Consider the following 23,636-nt stretch of genomic DNA (forward strand, 5'->3'; position numbering starts at 1 on the left):
GGTAAGAGGTAAACTGGAACTGGCTTGACTACCCTGCAAGCATATTCCAGGCAGATCAGTTTAAGGACCTGAAAATGGATTCTGTTAACATTATTCATGACTGTGTACCACTTGGAAGGTCTTCACATATCCCCATGGGCACACATACCCTGTATGAAAGCTGTGGAGGTATGTGACTGCTATTGAGGGCAGGGAGCATATTGTATTCATCTTTGTGCCACAATATGTGGCACAGTGCAACTTAAATAGGTAAATATTTGTTGAATGGGTACTGAGTAATTAATATCCCAAACCCCAGAGTTCAGTAGCTGCAAAAGTGAAAAGAACTGTTAAAACAAGAAGAGTCCTATTTGAATTTTTGGTCAATATCTGATAGAAGCCAGATTTAGGATCTTCTGTAGTGAAATCCTTAGACTTAGGTAAAATCTACAGAAATTTAAAAATTATTACAGCAATTGGCTCCCTCCCACTACTCATTCACAGATGATCATGATTAGGTAAATGATTCAAGAAATAACATGTATCGGCTTGTATTTGTCAATTTCAGGATGCAATGAGAAGATCATTCTAAGAATTTTTTAATTATTGCTATTCCTTCTGCATGGTTTACACCCTGTGCATTCTTAGTAAGACCACAGTAATCAGCAGGAGTAGCTATTAAATATTCCCTGGACATCAGAACTGTGCTGGGTATTGAGGATATCACAGTGAATGAGTAGGGTGACCAGAAATGTACTATCTGTCTGGGAAGTGGACATCTAATCAGGCAATAGTGATTGGAGTGAAATATACTGTGATAAGGGAAGTAATAGACTGGAAAAATCACATAGGAGGGGCTTATAAGATGGACTTTTGGGGAAAAAGAAGGTTTTCAGGAGGGAAATATGTCCAAATTGAGATCAAAAGGATGAGCAAGTTAGGAATCAAGAGTATAGACAACATACTCTATTGTATATTAAATGTGAGTAAAATGTACCATAGAATACTACATTTTATTCAAATAGGCAGAAGGAATAGCATGTGTGTGAAGATCTGTAAGCAATAGGGATACTTTATATCTTTATCTTGTTTTGTTTTTATCTAGGAATTATCACTTTCTAATAGAAGACATATTTTACTTACTTTCTGTTTCCCCTAGAGAGAGGCAGACATTTTTATTTGTTTTGTTCATCTTCTATACTTCTGCACCTGGCATGTATTGAGCACTCCATAAATATCTGCCAAATGAATAAATGATTGAGTGATCTCTTTGGGAAACTGGAAGTTCAGCCTCGATGCATAGAAGCCTGGGAGGGGAATGGTGGGAAGTGAGGCTGGAAGGAGTGGCAGGGGTCAGATCAGAACAGGGATAGTAAATTGTGTTAGGTCATTTGGACTCAATTCTGAGGTGTAGTAGGGTTTTAAGTAGGAATCCATGTGGTCAGATTTGAGTTTCAGGAAACTCCTTCTGTCTTCACAGTGGAAAAAGGGTTGAAACCAGCAAGGCTGAGAGTAGGTGGATGAGAGGATGATGCTGGTGCCCTGAACTAGGGGAGAGGCAAGTGCTGGTGAGCAGGCTTCACACACTGGGGTTTCATGGTGAATTGCCAGAGATAAGGAAGCCGTATCCTCCCTAGCAGAGATGCAGCTCTACTCCTACTTACTCATCTTTCACAGAGGCTCAATGACTCATATCAATAAAAGGTAGATTGAGAAAAATAAGAAAAGCATCAGAAATGGTCATGGTGATCTAAACTTGTGGTGAGGGGCTACCATTTAATATCCTTTGAAGCCCTAGCCAGTTCTAGAATATCACATCAGGTATCATGTCTGTCTACCTTTAAGAAGCATTGGCTCAGTAATTTCACATTATCCTGATGACAATGTGTTCTAGTGGCTCAAACTCTTCATACTTGCAGTTTTAAGAGTAATCTTCACCTTAAAGCCGAGGAAGTAAGCATCTACCTTTGTGGCAACAAAATCTACTAGAACTTTAATTTGGAAAAAACAAAACCCTTCTAAATTCTAAGGCAAAACCTTTATTTCCCTTTGTGCCTGAATTATCAAGGATTTTTCATCCTAAAAACAAAACAATCCCTTTGTTTGCTAATAATGCACCTGGCTTTTAATACACCACCAACACAAGTTTTCAAATTAAGTCAAGAGGCTATTTGGCAAACAGAATCTGGCAGAGCAGTGTTGCTATCTTACCAGGCAAATTTAAACTGTTTTTTCCTCTATTGTATTGGACACTTTCTTTGATTAAAATATTTTAAATGATGATGATAAGCTGAATCTGGGGTACGACAGGAATCAGAGTTAATTGTACATTTTAAATCCAGAGGATACAGAAAGAAAAACAATAGGAACATTGCCTGTGTTTTCATTTTTAATTGCTCATGAAACAAGGTGCAAGACTTGCAGAGATAATGGAGGCTGCTGAGTTCTTCCCTAACAAGCCGAGTGGTCTCCTTAGTAACACTATGAGAGCCCCAGCCTGGGTGGTCTCAGTGGAATAGAAGCTCCTTGAGCCCTAAACGAGACATTGGCCCTTGAAGAAACAATAGCATTGCCTTGTTTAGTGTCTGTTTGAAGATGTCTTTCTCTTGTTTGTTCTGCATCTGCCCAAGATACTGAGCTGAGAGCAGGGAGCGGGGATACCAATTGCTGTCTGCAGGGAAGGCTGGCATACAGATTGACGATGGCAGACACTTTACGGAACAGGAAGTCGGATTGGAGCCTCCTTTTATAATGTTAACACTACTTTCCAAAAACACCTTTCATACTGTAGAAATTGTGAGCTTAATCTTTGCAGGTGTTTGTTTGAGGAGGGAGTCATAGGACCACGTGGAAGGAATATTCCTCCTCGCTAGGTCAACTTCATGTTTGTGATTCAGACTCATTAAGAATAAAAAGTGGTTCAAAATGCTGATCCCCCCTAAGTGCTTGTGATAAATGACTAAGAAAACTGATTTTAAACTTCTGCAAGATGTTATAGTATGTAATAAATACAATGTTTATGGAACAATTTTTTGGAGTCATTATTTTAAGGATGCTCTGTCATGAATTAATATGTTGTTGAACTTGATTGAAAAGAATTGAAATTACTCCTTTACAATTTGTAATTACCAATGTTATATGTTACTTAATGCTTACTTTGTGTAATTGCTGAGCCCACCTTTAAATTTGTGTTTGTAGGGTTGGAGGGTGAAGGAACAGAAAGTAGATTCTTAGTTCTGTTTCTCACATGCTGTTTTTCCTCCCAGTCCACCCTGGATACCTGGACTGCTTCCAGTCTGATGAGAGAGGTGCCAAGTGGAAGTGCCTTCAGTGCCTTCATGTTGAACTTGGTTGGCAGTTCAGCTAGTGAGTCTGGCCCAGAGAACAGACTATGGGAGGGAGCCCTCTGACCTGGCCTTCACTCCAGCTTCCCTGCTCTCTCTTTATCTCAGGGCGGAATAACAGGCTGGATATTATGCAATGATCCTCTTATTTATTAGAACTAAAAGAGCACAGCCAACAGAAGGAGGGAGAGGAAGCCCTCTTCCATTTTATCTCATTTATAGTAAGCCTAAATTGTAGCAAAGTCACGCACAGGGTGTTCTCCAAGCCACATAATTCCTGGCACATCCTCTCTATGGCATTCTTGTTGACCAAATGTGCATATCTGCATGCATATTTTCTTTTTTTTGTATATATATATATATATATATATATATATATATATTTTTTTTTTTTTTTTTTTTTTTTTTTTTTTTTTTTTTTTTTTTTTTTTTTTTTTTTTTTGAGGCAGGGTCTCAGTCTGTTGCCCAGCCTGGAGTGCAGTGGCATGATCTCCACTCACTGCAACCTCTGCCTTCCAGGCTCAAGCGATTCTCCCTCCTCAGCCTCCTGAGTAGCAGCTGAGATTACAGGTGTGCACCATTTGTGCCTGGCTAATTTTTGTATTTTTAGAGACAGGGTTTCACCATGCTGGCCAGACTAGTCTGGAACTTCTGACCTCAAATGATCCGCCTGTCTCGGCCTCCCATAGTGCTGGGATGACAGGCATGAGCCACCACACCCAGCCCCATTACCAAGATTCTTAACATTTTCAGAATCTGCAGCTCATTTTAAAATTTGATGAGAGTAAGTTATAGACCTTCTTCCTAGAAAAATGTGCATATGTGCATATGAACATCCAGTGAAAATCTGCAGATAGCTCTCTGAAAGCCCATTTGTGTCTCAGCAAACAGGCCCCCGAGAGGCTAAAAGCCTACATCTCCAAAGATTTTAAAATACCATGTGTTGTTAATGGTTTTGCCCAGCTTATGTATTTATTATGTAACATGATTCTTTTCCTTTGATACTGAAAACTTGAAGATTTGTGCCAGTTCCTCGTCTATAACTTAATGCAGAGTGAAGATTTCTTGATCCAGGTCACGTCCTATACAACTAATCTAAAATTACTACAAAAGAGAGCATATGCACTGAATCATGATCTGCACAAGACACTGATCAGAGACGGGGCTGTGATGGCAGGACCATCCTCAGCTAAAGGCCACAGGGACATTCCATTTTCAGTTATTCTGGAGTTGTGGAATTTAATCCCAAAAGTACATCAGTTCATCCTGCCTCTAATGCCCTTTCATCTCAGCTATTAAAAATGTTACTCACACTTTAAGACCCAGTTTATAGCATTCTTTTTCTATGTTTTTCTTCCCCCCAGAAACCATCTGTAGAATCAGTTTCTCTTTCCCCCGTCTTCCCATCACATTTGTTTGTAGCTAAATACTTTAAAGTATCTATCAAGTCTCTCAAACTTTAGATAACTTTTCTTTTCTTTTTTTTCTTTTTTTATTTTGCGATGGAATCTCCCTCTGTCGCCCAGGCGGGAGTGCAGTGGCTCCATCTCGGCTTACTGCAACCTCTGCCTCCTGAGTTCAAGTGATTCTCCTGTCTCAGCCTCCTGAGCAGCTGGGATTACAAGCATATGCCACCATGCCCAGCTACCTTTTGTATCTTTAGTAGAGACAGGATTTCACCATGTTGGCCAGGCTGATCTCCAGCTACTGACCTCAAGTGAACTGTCTGCCTTGGCCTTTCAAAGTGCTGCGATTATAGGTGTGAGCCACCACGCCTGTCCTCAATCACTTTTTGAGAACCTTCTTGTCTGCCTCACTACAATAGGAGACTGTAGGAGAGCTCTTAGTTTCTGGTACATGGTAGGTGATCAACATGAATTTCAGAGGCAGTATACATAGTTCTTAGGCAGTTTGGCTCTGGAAACCAAAAAGTTGAGTTCTAATTCCAGTTCTGCTATTAATTATCTGTTTGTTTTCAGGGAAAGCACTTCAATTTCCCAACTATCAATTTTCTTCATTGTGGAAAATAGGTATGATAATAGTGCCCACCTCCCTGGGCTGTTGTGAAGATTAGTAACATACTACATCGAAGGCATTTAGCACAGTGTTTGGATCATAGTAAGTGTTGAATAAAGGTTATTTTGTTGAACTGAACTTTTTAAAAGAAATTTTCTTCATCTTTTTTATGTTCCTTAGTATAGTTAATAGTGATGGTATATAGCCAAAAAATAAAGTTATCATAATTTTTTGACAAAATTGAAATTTGCTTTTATTTTCAAATTCTTTTAAATAATTTTTACTTTGAGTATTTACAAGTCCCAATTTGGCTAGTAAAAGTTTCAGCTTTTATTATAGCCAGCCATATGACACTGAAGAGACCTGTATGTTGCTATGTGATATTGCTTTGCTTTTAACCTTGTCTCTAAATCTTAAGAGACATCTATCTATAGCCTCCAAGAGGTCCTAAAACCAGTTGAACAGGTGACTAATAATGGTAGTATCCTGAATGTGGTTCCTAGATTTGTACCCCAATTTCTCCCTAATCATGATCAAAGAGATCCTTCTCGGCCGGGCATGGCGGCTTATGCCTGTAGTCCCAGGAGGCTTATGCCAGTAATCCCAGTGTTTGGTAGGCTGAGGTGGGATGATCACTTGAGGCCAGGAGTTTGAGACGAGCATGGACAACACAGTGAGACCCTGTCCCTACAAAACAGAATTAGTCAGGTGTGGTGGCAGGTGCCTGTAATCCTGGCTACTCAGGAGGCTGAGGTGGAGAGATTGCTTGAGCCAGGAATTCCAGGCTGCAGTGAGCTGCTGTGATTGCACTACTGCACTCCAGCCTGGGTGAGCAAGCAAGATCCTGTTTCTGAACACACACACACACACACACACACACGGATCCTTCTGTCCTCTCTTTCCTTACAGGGACAAGGCCAGAGAATTAGATAATAAATTTACTCCTGGAAAAAAAGCAGTAGCTCACTTTATTCTAGTAATTTTTATATATTTGGATATAAAGAACAGCACAGGTATTCACTCTTTGAAGATTTAAGAAAACAATTTTATCTACATGAGCAAATTCCTCAAACCTCTTTCAAACTGGAATTAAGTTTGCTTGGATCTTACCCATTTTGAGAATCTGAGTTTGAACAAATGTTTGAGGGCAGAGACTGTGTTTCATTCATCTTTGAACTTCTAGAATCTGGATAATCAGCCAATATATGCAATAAGTAGTTGCTGATTAAAAATATGTGACTATAGCTGGGTGCGATGGCTCACCCCTGTAATCCCAGCACTTTGAGAGGTCAAGGCGGGCACATCACCTGAGGTCAGGAGTTCAAGACCAGCCTGACCAACATGGAGAAACCCCATCTCTACTAAAAATACAAAATTAGTCAGGTGCGGTGGTGTATGCCTGTAATCCCAGCTACTTGGGAGGCTGATGCAGGAGAATTGCTTCAACCTGGGAAGCAGAGGTTGCGGTGAGCCGAGATGATTGCACCATTGCTCTCCAGCCTGGGCAACAAGAGCGAAATTCCATCTCAAAAAAGAAAAAAGGGATGTTCATTTTTTTAAATAAAAAGATGAAAAGAAATGCCATTAAAAATGATCTGCACTTCAAAAGTTTGAGAAAGAAACAAATTTTTCTGAGAAAATCTTTAGTATCTGAATCAGAGAGACTGGGGTATTTTTGAGAATCAATTTTTGTTAATCATCGGTGAGCATGTATTTCTTCACTGTTAATGAAATTCTACTCACTTTCTTGCTTTTATGTCTTTTGAAAATCAGCATATCTCTTTCTGAATTCCTCTGTAAATGAGAACTCATTACATGTTTTTCATATAGCACCTGTGAAAATGTAGATTTATTTATTTAGAGACAGCATCTCACCCTGTCACCATGGTGGAGTGCAGTGGTGTGATCTTGGCTCACTGCAATCTCTGCCTCCCGGATTCAAGCGATTCTCCTGCCTCAGCCTCCCGAGTAGCTAGGACTATAGGCACATGTCACCATGCCTGGCTAATGTTCATATTTTTAGTAGAGTTGGAGTTTTACCATGTTGGCCAGGATGGTCTTGATCTCTTGACCTCATGATCTGCCTGCCTCAGCCTCCCAAAGTACTGGGATTACAGGTGTGAGCCACTGTGCCTGGCCTTATGACCTTTATTTTTATGTATAAACCAGTCAATAGAAGTACAGCTAGTGCTCGACTTACGACCACGATTGGTTCCGACAGACCGGTTGTAACACGATTTGGTCGTAAGTTGAGTAGGCTATATGCACGCGGAGACGGTAGTGCTGCTGGAAGCTGGTCCGCACTGTCATACGCCCAGCTGGGCAACGTTTGCGCTGCCACACGCGGAGCAGTCGTGGCTAGTGATTGCGGTCGTAAAGTCGAATAGTCGTAAGTTGCATAGGTCATAAGTCGATCAATACCTGTAGTTACTCTCTGAAACATCATTGGTAGGATTGATTTGATGATGAGAAATTAGAATCATGTAAGTGTTTACATTATATGGGAATGGACCGAGTAACCAACTTTGTTGACTAATTTTCTTTGTCTAATAAATGACATTTGAAAAAGTCAAAATTGACAGGAGGAAAAAAACTGGGGGCTTTCAGGATGTCATTCATTTTTTCCCTAGATAGATATCTGTGTCTTTTCTCAATCAATACATTTTGCTGCTGAGATGGTTTAGAAAATTGTTTTAGCTTTTTATTTATCTTTGCTTAATTTTTTGGTCATCATCAAAAGTCTTTTTTAGTTCTATTATCCTGTCTCCTCTATGTGGCCATATCTATCCCAGCTCTAGGTGTTGGCTGACAACTCAAGGGAGCTCAGAACTGAAGTATTTGCTAGGTAAACACATATGCCTTGGAATACTGATTTATACCTGTGCCCAAAGCTAATCAACTGAATGGAGAAGCGCTTCTTTTCAGGTCCCAATTGTACTTTATTGGAAAGGAATGCATCCTCAAGTTGCAAAATCTTGTTTAATGCAGCTGTTTTATGGGCATCTGCCAGGATTTGTTACAGCACTCAATTTTTTTCAAAAGATCTACTAAAACTGAGATCAGTAACGCTCTTGTGTGAAATGATATTGTTAATGACAGCTGAAGGTATTCAAAGAACTACATTGAAAATTCTGGAAGTAATTCATTTATGATATATGGCTTAATATCTGAAACAATATTGTAGATAAGAATTCTTCAGGCCAACCTTCTCATGTTGCTCAACTATTTTATAACAATGAAGGATGCCTATTGTCTTTAATGATGTATCTCTGACTCAGAGGCCAACACGCAGTTCAGAAATGGCCCCAGAGACTCAAGTCTGAATTAGGATTGCACCTAGGAAGTATCCATAGCAGTCCTGCAGGAACTGGCTTCAGCTGGGTGTTATGTACAAGATAGTCTCCATGGAGACAGATCTTCTCAGACCATGAGAGGGGAGGTTCAAGGATCCTGTTCAACTTAAGGCAATTTGAAACCTGCTTTGGAGCAAATTGAATTCTTTGTATATCCTTGTAATTTAATTTAATCTCCCTTGGGGGATATGCTGGGCCTATTTCAAACCCATGCTGTTTGGATGTGTCTCCATCATTGAGGCTGATCCTAAAGTTAGGCTGTCTCCATGAGCAAGATTCAGGCTTGAGCACTGGGCCCAAGGCAATTGACCATGCTGTGTCTGGCTCCAGGTTGGGCTTCCTTACCTGATATAGGTTGGCAAGATGGTGGTTAGTTTTAATCAAAAATGGCTGGTTCACCCCTGGGTGGTCCACATCGTGTGCTGCTGCAGCCAGCAATCCAAGCATGATGTCCAGAGGCGTGAGGAAGCTGGCGAGCTGTTAAAAATACCAATTGGGAGATTGATTGGTGTGTTTCCACAAATAGGGTCATAGTCATTTTGGCTAAATCAAACAGAATGAATCATCATGGCAACGTTTAATCATATCAGCCAAACCTTTACCCTCTGAAGCATTAAATGAGGTGATAGTCACATAAAATTGCAGGCAAAAAGGAAAGGACTGTGTGGAAAATAATCGAGTAAACTCAAATTGTGTAGATCATTCAGGTATCCCCTTCTTCCTACTCCACTCTATTTTGTTTTGCTGTTATGATGGCATTGCTTGTTGATAACACCTCTGTTGGGTGGATAGGGAGAAGACAGAGCCTGAAATCAGCCTTGCTGCTAGAGAAACGTGTAAATGAAGAAAAAAGTTGAAGTCGCAGTGATGGACATATTAAAAAATCATTTGTGAATTTCAGCTGTCTAATAGATCTTTGCCACTTTGAAAGAAATGGGCTGATTTGCAAGATCTGCGTTTTTAATGTGTAATAAATAGTGGGAGAATGTATGAGAATCTGTGATTTTCTGGTTAGCTAGGGAAATAAGCAGAGACATAGGAATACAGTACTAACTAAAAATACAACTGTATGGGGAAGGCGGGAGAGGAGAAAAAAAATACAACTGTATGACATATTACAAAGTTTGGACTACTTGGAAATTAAAAAAACAAAGTCATTAATGTCCTTGGGATATTTTGCAGGGATGAGGCATCCACCACTCAGCTTTATCCTGAGAGTGCCTGTTTGGCATCTGTATATTTAGTGGTTGCTGTCAAAGCATCCACGTATGTAGGGGGATGTTAAAAACAGATTGAACTCAACAGTATTAGAATACAGTTCTCCAGAAACCTTAAGAAAACTTACCCTGTACCTTGTACCAACAGATTTTATACAGTTAAGGACTGTCTACATCCAGAGTATTGAGCATTATTATGATGTTTTTAATTTTTAACTTTGGATTGGTTTATTGCATCAGAACATGCTTGCTGAGAGGTCTTTGACATTCACAAGTTTTCTTGGGCCCTGAATCAGGATATCCAGTTGGCTCAGTAGGAAATAGAACATCAGACTTAGGAGCTTTGATTCCATTTGTTGATCAAAACTCATGAGGTAGGAGATTTTTCCCAGCAAAGTTCAATGCTGGTGCTGTTTGTGGCAAAGATCCAGACACAGAACTAGTTCTTTGGACCACTGAAGATATCTAAAATGTAGATTATCATAGAGAAGAAGGTTTTTTTTGTCCAAATACAGCCTCAAAAATATACAAAGTATGAAAGAAAACCTCAGATGAGTCCCATCCTTTTTCATGAACATTGTAAGACTTTCAGAGCTGATACTGGAACCTTAATACCGATAATTTGTGTTCATATTGTTAATGACACATAACATAGTTACTCAGATATGTTGGGTGACTTGGGCCTAGCAGGTAGTTTCCTTGGCATTTCCAGGTGGCTGAGGAGGCAGTTGGGTCTTGCCTTACCTTGGGCTCTTTCAGGTAGCAGTGCATGGCCTGGGTGACGTCGGCTGCGTGAACAGCATTGTGATACGGGTTTTGGCTGTGGTAATCTTCTTGAACCATGACTAGGAGGTAAACAGATAACTCAATTAATTAAAACCCAAATAGGAGTGGTATACTAGCTTAGACTTACTGTGGGTGCTTTTTGCTTAAAAAATCAGTGCCTCCAAAATGTGCAGCCTAGAGATGCTTTAAAAATAAACGTGGTTTGCAAGCTTGGCAGTTCTGCTAGGCTGTTTTTAGCAGAGAGCAGAGATGGACAGCAGAGGGGAGAAAGGCCAAAAGGATTTGTGAGGCCTTGGGATTTCTCACCTCCTTCATAAATCCTCCCTTTCTAACACTCATAAAGGCTGTCATTGATAGGAAAAATAAATATGTAGGAAAAGGACAACTTTATCTCACACTAGACTTTGAGTATATATTTCTGTCATTTATAATACGCCACAAATGAGATTTCCTTCAAAGAGCCCTAGTAACATCAGAAGACTGATATCTAAAGACTGGTTTAACACTTGAATAACAAATACCAACAAAAGCAAATCGGGGCTTCTTAGGGCAGAAATTCAGGGTACTGCCTTGATCCAACTGTGGACTCCTTGGATTTATTTCTACCTTATTCAAGTTATAATATCATTTTTCATGCTCCTGCTGTCTAATGCAAGGCTTAGAGTACTCTTGGAACCAAGCAGAGACACAGGCAGGGCAATTTTGGTTTGCTATTTATGGAAGACACTAGCCTGCTTCAGCTCATAACCAGGGTGATGCTTAGGATGCAATATATTCAGTGTGTATAGACCATCCTGATTTGCAAGTGTGGTGAGATTCAGCCATTTGCTGTGAATCTGGCTCTGGATTCTGGTGTTAATTCTGCTGTCAAATCTTTGCACTCTTTACATGTTTTCTGGGTAGATACATGTGTCCGAAGTATCTATATCTGTATCTCCCTTTTTAGACGAATCAAAATTACTTGGTCCTATGCATGGCCATCACTTTGCTTAATCAATTAAAATACAGTCAGCTTGAGGATATTTGGGTTTCTGGAAATGAGCCATGTTGTGGCTGGTTCAAATATTTCTGTTGTGTTGCATATACTTTTATTCAGCAGGTATATATTACAATCATATTTAAATCCTCTATCACTTAAGGTCTGTATTGGGCAAGTTACTTAACTGCAAGTTTGCTCAGTTTCCTTCTCTATAAAATGAGGATAGCAGTAGGCCTGAATAAGGATCAAATGTGTTTATTAATATATGCAAGTCCTTGGAAGAGCTTCCAGCAGATGTCAGCACCATAGAAACCTGGTTGTGGCTGCCGTTATTATTGTTGTGCCTGTTATTTTCTTCTGATGGCATTAAGTCAGCTTCCAAAATCAAAGTACAGCCATGTGGCAAGTCAAAAGCCAGAAACATGCCAAATGGCAGAGGAAAGTCCTTTGGTGATTAGAAATGTGTCCTGAAAAATTCACTGGCAGAGAAGTAAGAATATGCACAAATTTAAATAAGAAGTGAGGCTGCCTTTCGACACAGAGTAATGATGGAGTTGAGTGGAAAGATGGATGATTCCTCAGTCAACAGAGCTAGGCTTGGACTCAGATTCTGCCACTCACTAGCTGATGGCCTTGGGCAAGTGATGAAACCTCTTTGTACCTCTCCTAAACTATGGGACAAATGGTGATAATAACATCCTACTTGCAGATTTGTTTAAATGGTTAGAAATAACTTGCCAAAAGTACTCTGCTCATAGTGGGTACTACATAAATGGTAGTTGCTCTTTTTTAAAAGCCTATTGAAAATTTTCAACAACTCATGTCCTGATTAGAATTATTTGAGGCACATGCTGCTGGAGGTTTGTTAATATGTCAGCAGACCAGTATCATCTTTGAAAAGTATATGTTCCTGACGGGTTTCTTTATGTATACTTTATTATAAACATAACTACACTTGACCCTTGACCACATGGGTTTAAACCACGTGAGTCTCCCTGTACTCAGATGTTTTTTCTGCCTCTGCCACCCCTGGAACAGCAAGACCAACCCCTGCTCTTCCTCTTCTTCCTCAGCCTACTCAGTGTGAAGATGGTGAGGATGAAAACCTTTAGGATGTTCTACTTCCACTTGATGAATAGTAAATACATTTGCTATTCCCTGTAATTTTTAAAATAACATTTTATCTGTCTTACTTTGTTTAAGAATATAGTACATAATACATAGAACATACTAAGTATGTGTTAATTAACTATTTGTTATTGATAAGGCTTCCAGTCAATAGTAGTAAGCTATTAGTAGTTGGGTTTTTGAGAGTCAAAAGCTATATACAGATTTTTGACTACACAGGGGATCAGCACTCCTAACCCCCAAGTTATTCAGGATCAACTGTAATCAAGTAAACAACTTTTAAATGATTTAGGATGGACAAACCATATTTTAAAAGTAAGATGAGATCATTTAAGATTAATTGGAGGTCTTCATCCATCATCCTATGGTTCTTATTACTTTATATTAAAGAGTATTATGCCCTGCCATTATTCATGAGAATGGGACTAGAAATGTGGAAAAAAAAAGACTTACCTAAAAATCTGTGTAAGGTCACCATATCTAACTTGAAATGGTGAATAAGTCCATGTGTATTGAAGAGGTGGCACAGCAGTGTTACCAGGCTGTTTCCTGCAGTAAAACAGTCACTTCCTTTACCTCGTTTTTATCATCACTAAAATATCAAGATTGACAATAAGATCCAAAGTCTGTGTTATAAAGTTTCTCTGATAGAATATTTTTCCCCTTTTGATGTGAAATTATTCAAGTATAGAGCATATTACTATGATCTGGTCCTAGGTTTTTTCTTATTGTACAAGGAAAATTAGCTCAGACCTCTTCCCTTCACCAAAGGCAATGAAAACATTAAGAGTTAGAAGAAATCTGCCTACTGAGGTGTCGGGGATACATACACACCCACCCACATATGCACATGTATATGTGTATTTTTTTTAAAGACGCAGCTTATGGCCACTTGAAATGTTCCTTAAGTCACTTCCAGTTGACTATTCCATTTGCAGGTGTATCTAAACCACTGTACTGCTTAATAGTCATAGCCTATTCTTCCTACGGAAAATCGCTCAAGAGGAGATCTGACTATGAGCTATTTTAGAATTCATGTCAGCAGAGATGCAAAATTGAAGCTGTAATGACTTGTAAGGATTCAAGAAATATTGTTAATTTAGGTATAAATGATTTTGAATTTTAAAAGCACAGACAATGAGACCAATGGAACAGAACAGAGAACCCAGAAATAAATTCATGCATCTGTAGCCAACTGATGTTTCACAAAGGCACCAAAAACACATTAGGGAAAGGACAGTCTCTTCAATAAATGGTGCAGGGAAAGCTGGATATCCACGTGCAGAAGAATGAAATTAGACCTTTATCTCTCACCACATAAAAAAATCAACACTAAGACTTATATGTAAAACCTGAAACTATGAAACTACTGGAAGAAAACATAGGAAAAATGAAATCAATTAGGTGGAAATACAATTTATTTCCCTCTCTTGATTTTGTAGCTACTTATAAATCAATTTCAGAATTTCTTAGATATATGTGGTGTATACTTTGCATACATGTGAGGCTCTTTGACTTCTTTGAACTAGTTGTAGCATCTTACTGGATCTCTAGTTAATTGAGTTAAAGAAAATCTCTGACATGTGGTCATTTCATATTTCTATGAGAGTCATGATTATATTCTCTTTTAAACAAATACCATTTAACAAGTCCTTTTGTTCACAGGTAACTTAATTTACCAGTATCCATTTCTCAGTTGATTAGAGCAAAATGAAATGCAAAATTATGGGATTCATCTCTCTGTGGTCTAGTTTGCTTTCCACAGTGTAAAGGTCCATTTCATGGTCTTAGGCTGTATTTCTCTCAACTGCATATTGTCTGCCAAGTAATAGAATGATGAGAAAACCATACATAATGACGTAAAGAACAAATCTGGCAAATGACGAGACCTATCAACATCAGCATTAAATGTGATGTCTTTCATTGGCTCTCAAAGCTCATCAGCATTTGTTTAATGGCCAGATAAAAATATAATAGGTTTTTAAACATTGCATGTTCTCATAAGTGGCTGTTGAACAATGAGAACACATGGACACAGGGAGGGGAACATCACACACTGGGGCTTGTTGGAGGGTGGGGGGACTAGGGGAGGGATAACATTAGGAGAAATATCTAATGTAGATGACGGGGGGATGGGTACAGCAAACCACCATGGCACGTGTATACCTATGTAACAAACCTGCATGATCGGCACATGCACCCCAGAACTTAAAGTATAATAATAAACACACACAAACTAAAAAGACAGTATGGAAACAACCGTTCCAATATTTAAAGTGAATAGTAAAGAAATGCCAAAGATATAAAATACATTATGTATATCAGAAATCTATTTAAAGCTTGGCTGAGTTTATAAATCCCATCATCTGCCTGTAAAGAAATGTGAATAATTAAAATTATAAAGAGGTCCATAAAAATATAATAGGCTTTTATTATTTTCTTAAGGAAAGTCTTTGTAGGCATAAAAATATAAGAAGTGACACCAATGAGGATGTTTACTTTTCCCTCTGGCTGCAGCCTAAGCTTTTACATTGTTTCCTTCTGGTGACGTCAAACATATTTGAGCAATACCAGCAACAGGGAAGACTTAGCTCACTTAATACAACTGCACGAGCACCCTGCCCTATAAAAGTCAGGGCTGATGAGATATGCTTTTGTTTCTAGTTTTCATCAACAATGAACTCCCTACTTTTGAATGTGGCCAAAATATTCTGCAAGAAAAGAATCTAATCTGTGGTTTCTAAATTCCTTTGGGATCATCAAGGTCAGAAGGAAACTGTCTTAAGATTCTAAGGTCAAATTCAGTCCTTATTCTTCATCTGAGTTAATTTTGCCTTACCCTAGTCTTACTTCAGTAGCTGTAGATTTATGGAAATGGAAAAAGAGGGAAAAAGGAATAGCAGTGTTTAAAAATAAATTTTGTTTTTCATGAAATTAATCCCACTTTATGGTGTGTATTTGAGTGAGAATTCTTTTGGGTAACTTACCATTTGTCAAGCGATCAAACAAGAAAATGTCAAAATCCCACATTCCCACTTTGGAGAGCATATGCTGAAAAGGCAAACAAAAAACAGCACGCAAATGAATCACTGGAGACTCAAACGTTTACTTTGAGATACAGTGGATTAAACAATTAAAAAGTTGAAAATCCTAGCATACTACCATCTAGTGCAACTGAATAGTTTCTCTACGTCCTACAATAAAATCCAAATGCCTTGGCATGACACAAAAAGACCTTCACAACACATCAGAAAAATGAAGGGATATTAGGTTATGTTTGAGTTTTAGATTCTGTGAGTCTTTTACCTGTCACACAGTATTAAAGGCAGCCCCAGGAATTGGCCCCTGAAAGCTGGACTTCCAGCCCTCTGTCCTTTCCATATCTCACACCCCTTTCTTGAGATATGGCTGCTTAGAGGAGAGATACCACCGAGAGTGCTCTGTCAGTGACATTCCAGGGCTGGGGAAGTTTAGGCTTGTTCTCTTCTCAACAAACAAACAAGCAAACTTTCAAAAATTTGTCCAATCTCGGGCCTTAAGTTCTTAGGAATGATTTTGTTAGGAATGATTTTTTTTTTTTTTCCTTTTGGAGATCTGTTGGGAATGAGCTCTTTTGACACAACTTGCTATTCCTTTCTCCAACGGCATATATTACTAGCCTGCCTGCCTGCCTTCTCCTCCCCTTCCCTTCTTTCCCCTCCCCTTCCCTTCCTTCTTTTTCTTCCCTCCCTCTCCCTCTCCCTCCTCCTCCTCCTCCTCCTCCTCCTCCTTCCTCTTTCTTTTCCCCTCCCTCCCTCCCTCTCTCCCTTCCTTTCTTTCTTTTTAAGACCTGGTCTCACTCTGTCCCCCAGGCTGGAGTGCAGTAGCATCATCATACCTCATTGCAGCCTTGACCTCCTGAGCTTAAGCAATCCTCCTGCCTTAGCCTCTCAAAGTACTGGGATTATAGGCATGAGGCAATGTGCCCTGCCAGTGGCATATATTTCTTAATAGATATAATTAGTATAATATTACTTAGCATGTAAGCTATAAAATCTATCTTCGATTTCTGTATAAACTGGGGCATTTATTGCTGAAATTTAAATTCCTCCGGCAGTTTGGGCTAGACATAACCTGTACACATTTTTCAGATTGTCACACATAAATTTCTATGCTCAGTTAGATCAATGTATTACAAAAATAATTGTGGAATTATTAAAATTTATTCAAATGAATTAAAAATTATGAAAAGGAAAATACACTGCATTAACAGCCTAAAGTAGAATTAAGAGTTGATAATTATTGGGTTATTTTTAGTGTAGCCATTACAATGAGATAATTTAATGAATTAAAAAATTTAGTTATTCTCTCATTAGTAATCCACCAGTCCAAAATTTTGCTTTATTTAGTATTGTGTAAATATGTTTTGTACCTTTATAAAAATGAAAATGGTTAGTATGTGTTAGGCATGGGTATATTAAGCATATAAGCATGGTTTACTTCATACACCTCATAAAGGGGATGTTTCTGTTAATTTCATTTTCAGTTAGAGGAACAAGTCCAGATGTACAGAATAATGAGCTCAGGGTCACAGAGCTCCTCAGAGGCTGAGCAGGACTCCAACCCCAGTGCTATCAGCTGAGACACATGCTCTTGGTCACCGGCCTACTGTGAGGAGACAGAGGGCAGTCAGCTTACCCTTGCTTGTCCAAGGTAGTCTTCATCCAGCAGGTGGAGAGGGGCTTGTGGTATAATTCCACGAAGCAGCCTCGATGCATGGAAGTATCTTTGAAAGCTTAATAGTCTTTTCACCTTTTTCTTGGTGCCAATCTCCCCTGAGTATGTTGTATCTGTGAAAGTCATCAAGTCAAGAGATTTGTATATTTAAAAAAGAGCCAGTTTTCTCCACTCTGTAAAAATATAATGTATTAAAAAGCGGAGAAATTTAAAAGATGCTCTCTATGCTTTTAAGAACATGGTCTGAACTCTACATTTGAAATGCTTCATGAATATACTCGACATTTCTTTCTTTCTTTTTTTTTAAACTTATTTATTTTTCGAGACAGGGTCTCACTCTGTCTTCTAGTCTGGAGTGCAGTGGCGCAATCTTGGCTCACTTCAACCTCTGCCTCCTGGGCTCAAGCAATCATCCCATCTCAGCCTCCTGAGTAGTTGAGACTACAGGCATGTGTCACCATGTCTGACTAATTTTTATATTTTTTATAGAGACGAGTTTTTACCATGTTGCCCAGGCTGGTCTTGAACTCCTGAGCTGAAGCTATTTACCCACCTTGGCCTCCCAAATTGCTGGAATTATAGGAGAGAACCACCACGCCTGGCCTACTTAATATTGATATTTCTTATATATTACACTTACTAAAATGTCAAGGTGTTTCAGAATGTAATTTTGGAAGGCCATGAAATATATGAATTAAGAATTTCATTTTCTTGTTAATGATGCTGGTATGCTAAGTGAAATTCACACACTTCTGCATGCATTTGAAATGAGCAGTTATTCTTTTTCTACTATAGTGGAATAGAACTGGAGACTCAAACATTTAGAACATGTTCTCATCCCACTCTCTGACTAGTATGATGAACTTTTCCACCTGATTAGAAGAGTTGTGACTACACCAGTTTACACATGAGGAAATGGTTCCGAATGTCCCAGGAACATCACTGGCAAAGGAACCAAAAATCTTAGCACGAAGTGAACTGGATGCCCTAGTAAGAAGCAGGGATGTTTACTTCCTAATGATGCCTTCTTTTTTACTGGTTGCCATAAAAATCTAATCTTAACAGAAATTTTTTTTTTTTTTTTTTTTAGACAAGAGTCTCGCTCTGTTGCCCAGGCTGGAATGCAGTGGTGCGATCTCAGCCCACTGCAACCTCCGACTCCTGGGTTCAAGCAATTCTCTGCCTCAGCCTCCTAAGTAGCTAGGATTACAGGTGCCCACCACCATGCTCAGCTAATTTTTGTATTAGTAGAGACGGGGTTTCACCATCTTGGCCAGGCTGGTCTTGAACACCTGACCTGATCCACCTGCCTTGGCCTCCCAAAGTGCTGAGTGACAGGCATGAGCCACCAGTAGAAATATTTTAATACTCATTTCACATGTGCCTTTCAAAACTTGACTGTTGACATCACAGTGAGTGTCCAGAAATACCCCAAACACATTTGAATGTCTGTCAAGATATTTCTTATCTCAGCTGAAATTATATGAATCACTCTAGGGCCACGTTAGTGACGTCTGCAGCCAATTTTGAATGTAGAGTGAATTTAACAGTCTCGTAGGAAATGTACAGCTCATATGTAAAGTAATTTTGGCTTCTGTCCTACCTTCTCCCATCTTCCCCTTTCCTCTATGGAACTCAAAATCACAACAGATGGCAGAGGCAGAGGAAACAATGGGTGCTCCCTGATGGCAGTGAATGACCAAAATCAGTTTGTTATTTAGGTTGCATTATGCATGCAAAGGCATAATTTAAGGGCAGGCTACTGGTGGACCAGGTCTGGAAAGGTTTGATTTTATATATGTTGTATTTAGACATTTATTGGAGATGCAGGTGAACATGCTAAGTAGAAATAAATGGACATAAAATCCAGAGCTTGGGGGAGAAGACTGGGTTTGAGATGAAAACTTGAGAGTTGTCAGAGGAGATTACCTAGGGAGTAAGTATACATACGTATGAGAAAAGGATCAAAGTCTGAGTTTTGGACTCTACCTCAACTTTACATGGGTACAGAGAAAAGTAAGGAAAATTAAAGGGGACTGGGAAGGAGTATCCCATTGAGGACAGAGGAAAACCAAGAGACCATCATTTTCTAGAAACTTCATGAAGACTGTATTGCCAAGAGGAAGGCGCGGTCATCAAAATTAAATGCTGCTAATGGGTCAGGTACTATGAAGACTGAGACTTGGCCATGAACTGCACAAAGTACTTGAGCACATTTTATTGTGTGCCTAGAAGCAGCCACACCCTGGAGCAATGAGCATATCTAGCACCCAGATTTTTGTTTTCAAATATGACTTTTTGCTAGTAGGAACCAGATTTATCTTGGTGAAATGGCCAATTCTAAGGCTGGGATGGAAAATGTACCAGATGAACTGTAGCATCCTGTTATACCAGAAAATAAGGGAGAGCTCAAAAAATGATGGAATCATTTAAAAATGATAGAAGTGTGGCAACATCAAGGGGTCTTTCTGAGAAAATATGGGAAAATTTGAGCCTCAAAATGAATAAATAATGAAAGAATTAGAAACCATTAGCTGAAGTAAGAACCAATGAGTTCATACCAGGGGTAAGGTAAATAAGTAAATACATAAGGAAAAGTGAAATCTCTTCCTTGCAGAATGTGCCAACCAATAAATGTAGAAGAAATAACAGAGTTGGAAAATTACCATTTTGCAGTCAATATGGTAATGACTGGTTCAGTGAATAGTGAATGGTTACTATTCACAAATTTTGACTAAAATATTACTAAACTAATGATGCCATGAGCTGGAGATACTAAGTTTAGATCTGATTTTATCTTTACAACAAAGGCCAGAATCATTAACAGATACTAAAATTATTAAGTGAAAGTTTAAAAAGCAGTAGGGCAATTACCCATTATCAAAGCATTTACCCACAGAAGACTTATTAATTGGAGAAGAAAAAAAAGTGTACATTTTAGTGGAAAAATGCAGAGGGGGCATCGTCTTCCCTAAGTAATCCAAGTTAATACCACCAGAAACTGACATCATGCTCTCCCTGATATAATGTGTTGAGGATACAACATCATACATACTGTGTTACTGCCCCAAATGCATATTTGATTCCAATAAAGAGGAAACATTAGAAAAAATCGCTAAAGGACACTCCACAAAATAACAAGACTGTGCACTCTTAAAAAGTGTCTATATCATGAAAGACAAACACAACCTTCGGTATTGTTCCATAATAATGGATACCAGAGACAGTGCGCTAAATGCAATGCATGACCCTTAGCTGGATTCTGGATCAGAAAAAAATTTCATAAATGATATTATTAGGACGATTTTGGGTTTGGATTTATGCATGAGACATTGGTGTTATATCTAATATATATCTAATATATAGTGTCATATGTAATATATAACACTAATGTCTCATGCATAAATCCAAATCCATGTTAAATTTCTTAAATGTGATAATTAAAGTGTGATTACAAAAGAATGCCTTCATTCTTAGAAAATACATGCCGAAATATCTTAGAAAATACATGCTGAAATATTTAGTAATAAAGTGGTATAATATGTATAATAAAGTGTTTAGAAAAATGTACATCAGTAAGGCAAAGATTGCAAAATATAACAAATGGTGCATAAGGAGAAAGAGTATATGAGTATTCTTGCAGATTTTTGATTCATTGAAGTTATTTTATGATAAAAAGTTTAAGAAGAGAAAAAAACGTGGAGTCAAAGTTTGAAACAATATGAAGTGTAGACCACTCTTTTAAGGAGTTTTACTACATGGAAAAGTAAAGAAAAGTATCAATAGCTCTATATAGAATGAAACCAATTATTCAATAAACAAATTATTCCGGTGTTATGTATAAAAAAAATCTAAAAGAAAATATCTATAGATGATCTTTTCTTTTTTTTCATACTCTATAAAAATTCCCCCATTCCAAAATACTAAAAGAAAAGGTGTTATGTAGCTGAAAGTATACCTATATTTATACAATAAACTCAGAAGCAAGTAAGATAACCCTGAATAATGGGAATATGCCACAAACATAGCAAATTGAAATGATGGATTATTTCTTAAACTTCTCTTTAGCTTTCCAAGTAGTGTAGTCCTTTGGGAAGATTCATAGCTAAGATAATGACACTGAAATTAAGTGACCTATCATAAGTGTAGATGATAGGAAATAAAGGTTACTATTCAGTAATTTTGACTAAAGTATTACTAAACTAATGATGCCAGCAGCTGGAGATATTTAGATCTGTTTTTATCTTTACAACAAAGAAGAAAATAGCAAGGTTCCTTACCTATTTCAGTAACATAACAGAATGCAGACCTCTTTTGATCTTTATTCAAATTTTTGACATTGTTTCTCATGACTTTTTTGGTTTTTGTTTTGATTTTTAAAAATATTGCATTAAGATATGACACATCTTGATCACTGAGTTATTTGGTACTCCCCTAAATTTTAAGTAAAGCCAGTGTCTCATTCCCCTCACTCTAGCCTGTCTTGCATCTTTTTTTTTCAAATTAAAAAAAAAATTAATAGAGATGGGGTATCACTGTGTGGCTAGGGCTGGTGATCCTCCCACCTAGGCCAAACATACATGCTGGGATTATAAGTGTGAGCTACCACACTTGGCCAGCCTTTGAAGCATAAACTCAGATGGTGTTAAAAAAATACAATAATAAAATAAAGCTAGCCAACATATCTTTTCATAATTTTTTCTGATGCTTTGTAGGTTAAAAAATGTAGCATACAATGTCTTTCCCCATAAAAATGTTCAAAGTTTTTGAGCAAATTGGTCATCCTGATGTGTAGTCTTTGTGTACTTTCAAACCTGCTGTCTCAGATGGGCAAGTAGGTATCTGACAAATTGCAGTGTTAACTGGTGGCCAGTATTTTCTAAAATACCAAGGCAGGGCATGAATACTCCATTTAACTTCTATCTGGGTTATCCTTTGATTAACAAGAAAATGATTCAGAAGCAATGCTACATAGTCATTTGTGAAAACAGTAGCACTTAATTTTCTTATTTAAGGACATACATAAAGCTAATTGGAAAAAGAAGGCTCAAGGTAGCTTTCTAAAGGGAAAGAACATGTAACAATCCAAGAAAAATAAGTTTATTTAAACTAACATTAATAATTTATCAATCAAGTGTCATTTAGGGAGCATTTTGTGTTTTGTGAGATAATGGAAAATGAAGATATAAGAAGCTGAAGATAAAGTTTGGAGAAAAAAATTCATATAACAATCTGTGAATAAAGCACCCTCTACATAATAGTACAAGGTCCTCCTTTTTGAAGTATTTAAGTATGTTAATTATTGATAAAGATCTGATATATTTGTTTCCAAAAGAACTTCCACTGCATAGCTACCATATTTACTTTGATAATTAAGGGTATAGTGATATGTATTTCTGGATAGAAACTTAAATGATTAAGCTAAATCTTGCAGATAGCTCAGCTAGGTTCCTCTTGTAAAAATCTAGGGAACGTTAACAGTGTGCCTAGTAATAAAATGACAGGTTTATTTAAGACCTTTATACAGTTTTACAAATCATTACCTAAAGGCATTTACAGTTATCCTAATGCACCTTTGTTTGGACTTTATTGTTTTATGGTGTCCAAATTCTCATTTGGAATAGTTATAAAAGGGTGTTCCAGAATGTTTCATTGCCTTATCTATGTGAGCATTGACCCGAACCATGAAATTCATTTTCTGCTCACTTTTTCTTTTGTTAATATCACAAATATCTACATATTAATGCGTTTTTGCACTACTTTGGTGCTAATTTTAGGAATACAAAGTTTGTATTGGCACTGCCAGTACAGCAATTTTTAAATTTTACAAGTTGGGGTTGGCTTAAATGGAAAAATACGTTAAAATTATTTTTATTTTTGAGTACCTTCTCTATGGCATATTCTCTGTATATGGGGCTGACTAATTTTGGTACTAGGAGAAATCTTAAACCTAGAATAAATATCTGAGATTTAAAAAAGCTTTAAATATATCTATATCATGAGGCTGTTTCTGTCAACTGTATACCTGGTTCCCTGAAGTAGATCTATGCCAACTGTTTCCAGAAGTCGAGTAGTTAGTAATTGGTGCAGAAGTAGCTCAGGTGATGTGAGAAGAAAG

At 38.0% G+C, this 23,636-nt stretch overlaps 1 protein-coding gene across 4 annotated transcripts in view; it reads right to left on the bottom strand.

Moving 5' to 3' along the window:
* Window positions 1–23,636, bottom strand: part of PDE7B (phosphodiesterase 7B) — a 336,838-nt gene that overhangs the window by 30,244 nt on the left and 282,958 nt on the right. For all 4 annotated transcript variants that reach the window (XM_017530472.2, XM_037739232.1, XM_017530471.2 and 1 more), the window contains 5 exons: window positions 17,480–17,631; window positions 15,790–15,853; window positions 13,256–13,351; window positions 10,654–10,754; window positions 9,038–9,169 (listed from right to left, as the gene is read on the bottom strand). In XM_017530472.2, the coding sequence (XP_017385961.1) occupies window positions 9,038–9,169; window positions 10,654–10,754; window positions 13,256–13,351; window positions 15,790–15,853; window positions 17,480–17,631 (545 nt within the window). The remainder of the gene's footprint in view (window positions 1–9,037; window positions 9,170–10,653; window positions 10,755–13,255; window positions 13,352–15,789; window positions 15,854–17,479; window positions 17,632–23,636) is intronic.

The sequence above is a fragment of the Cebus imitator genome, unplaced genomic scaffold, assembly GCF_001604975.1.
Source record: "Cebus imitator isolate Cc_AM_T3 unplaced genomic scaffold, Cebus_imitator-1.0 Scaffold65, whole genome shotgun sequence".
NCBI lineage: Eukaryota > Metazoa > Chordata > Mammalia > Primates > Cebidae > Cebus > Cebus imitator.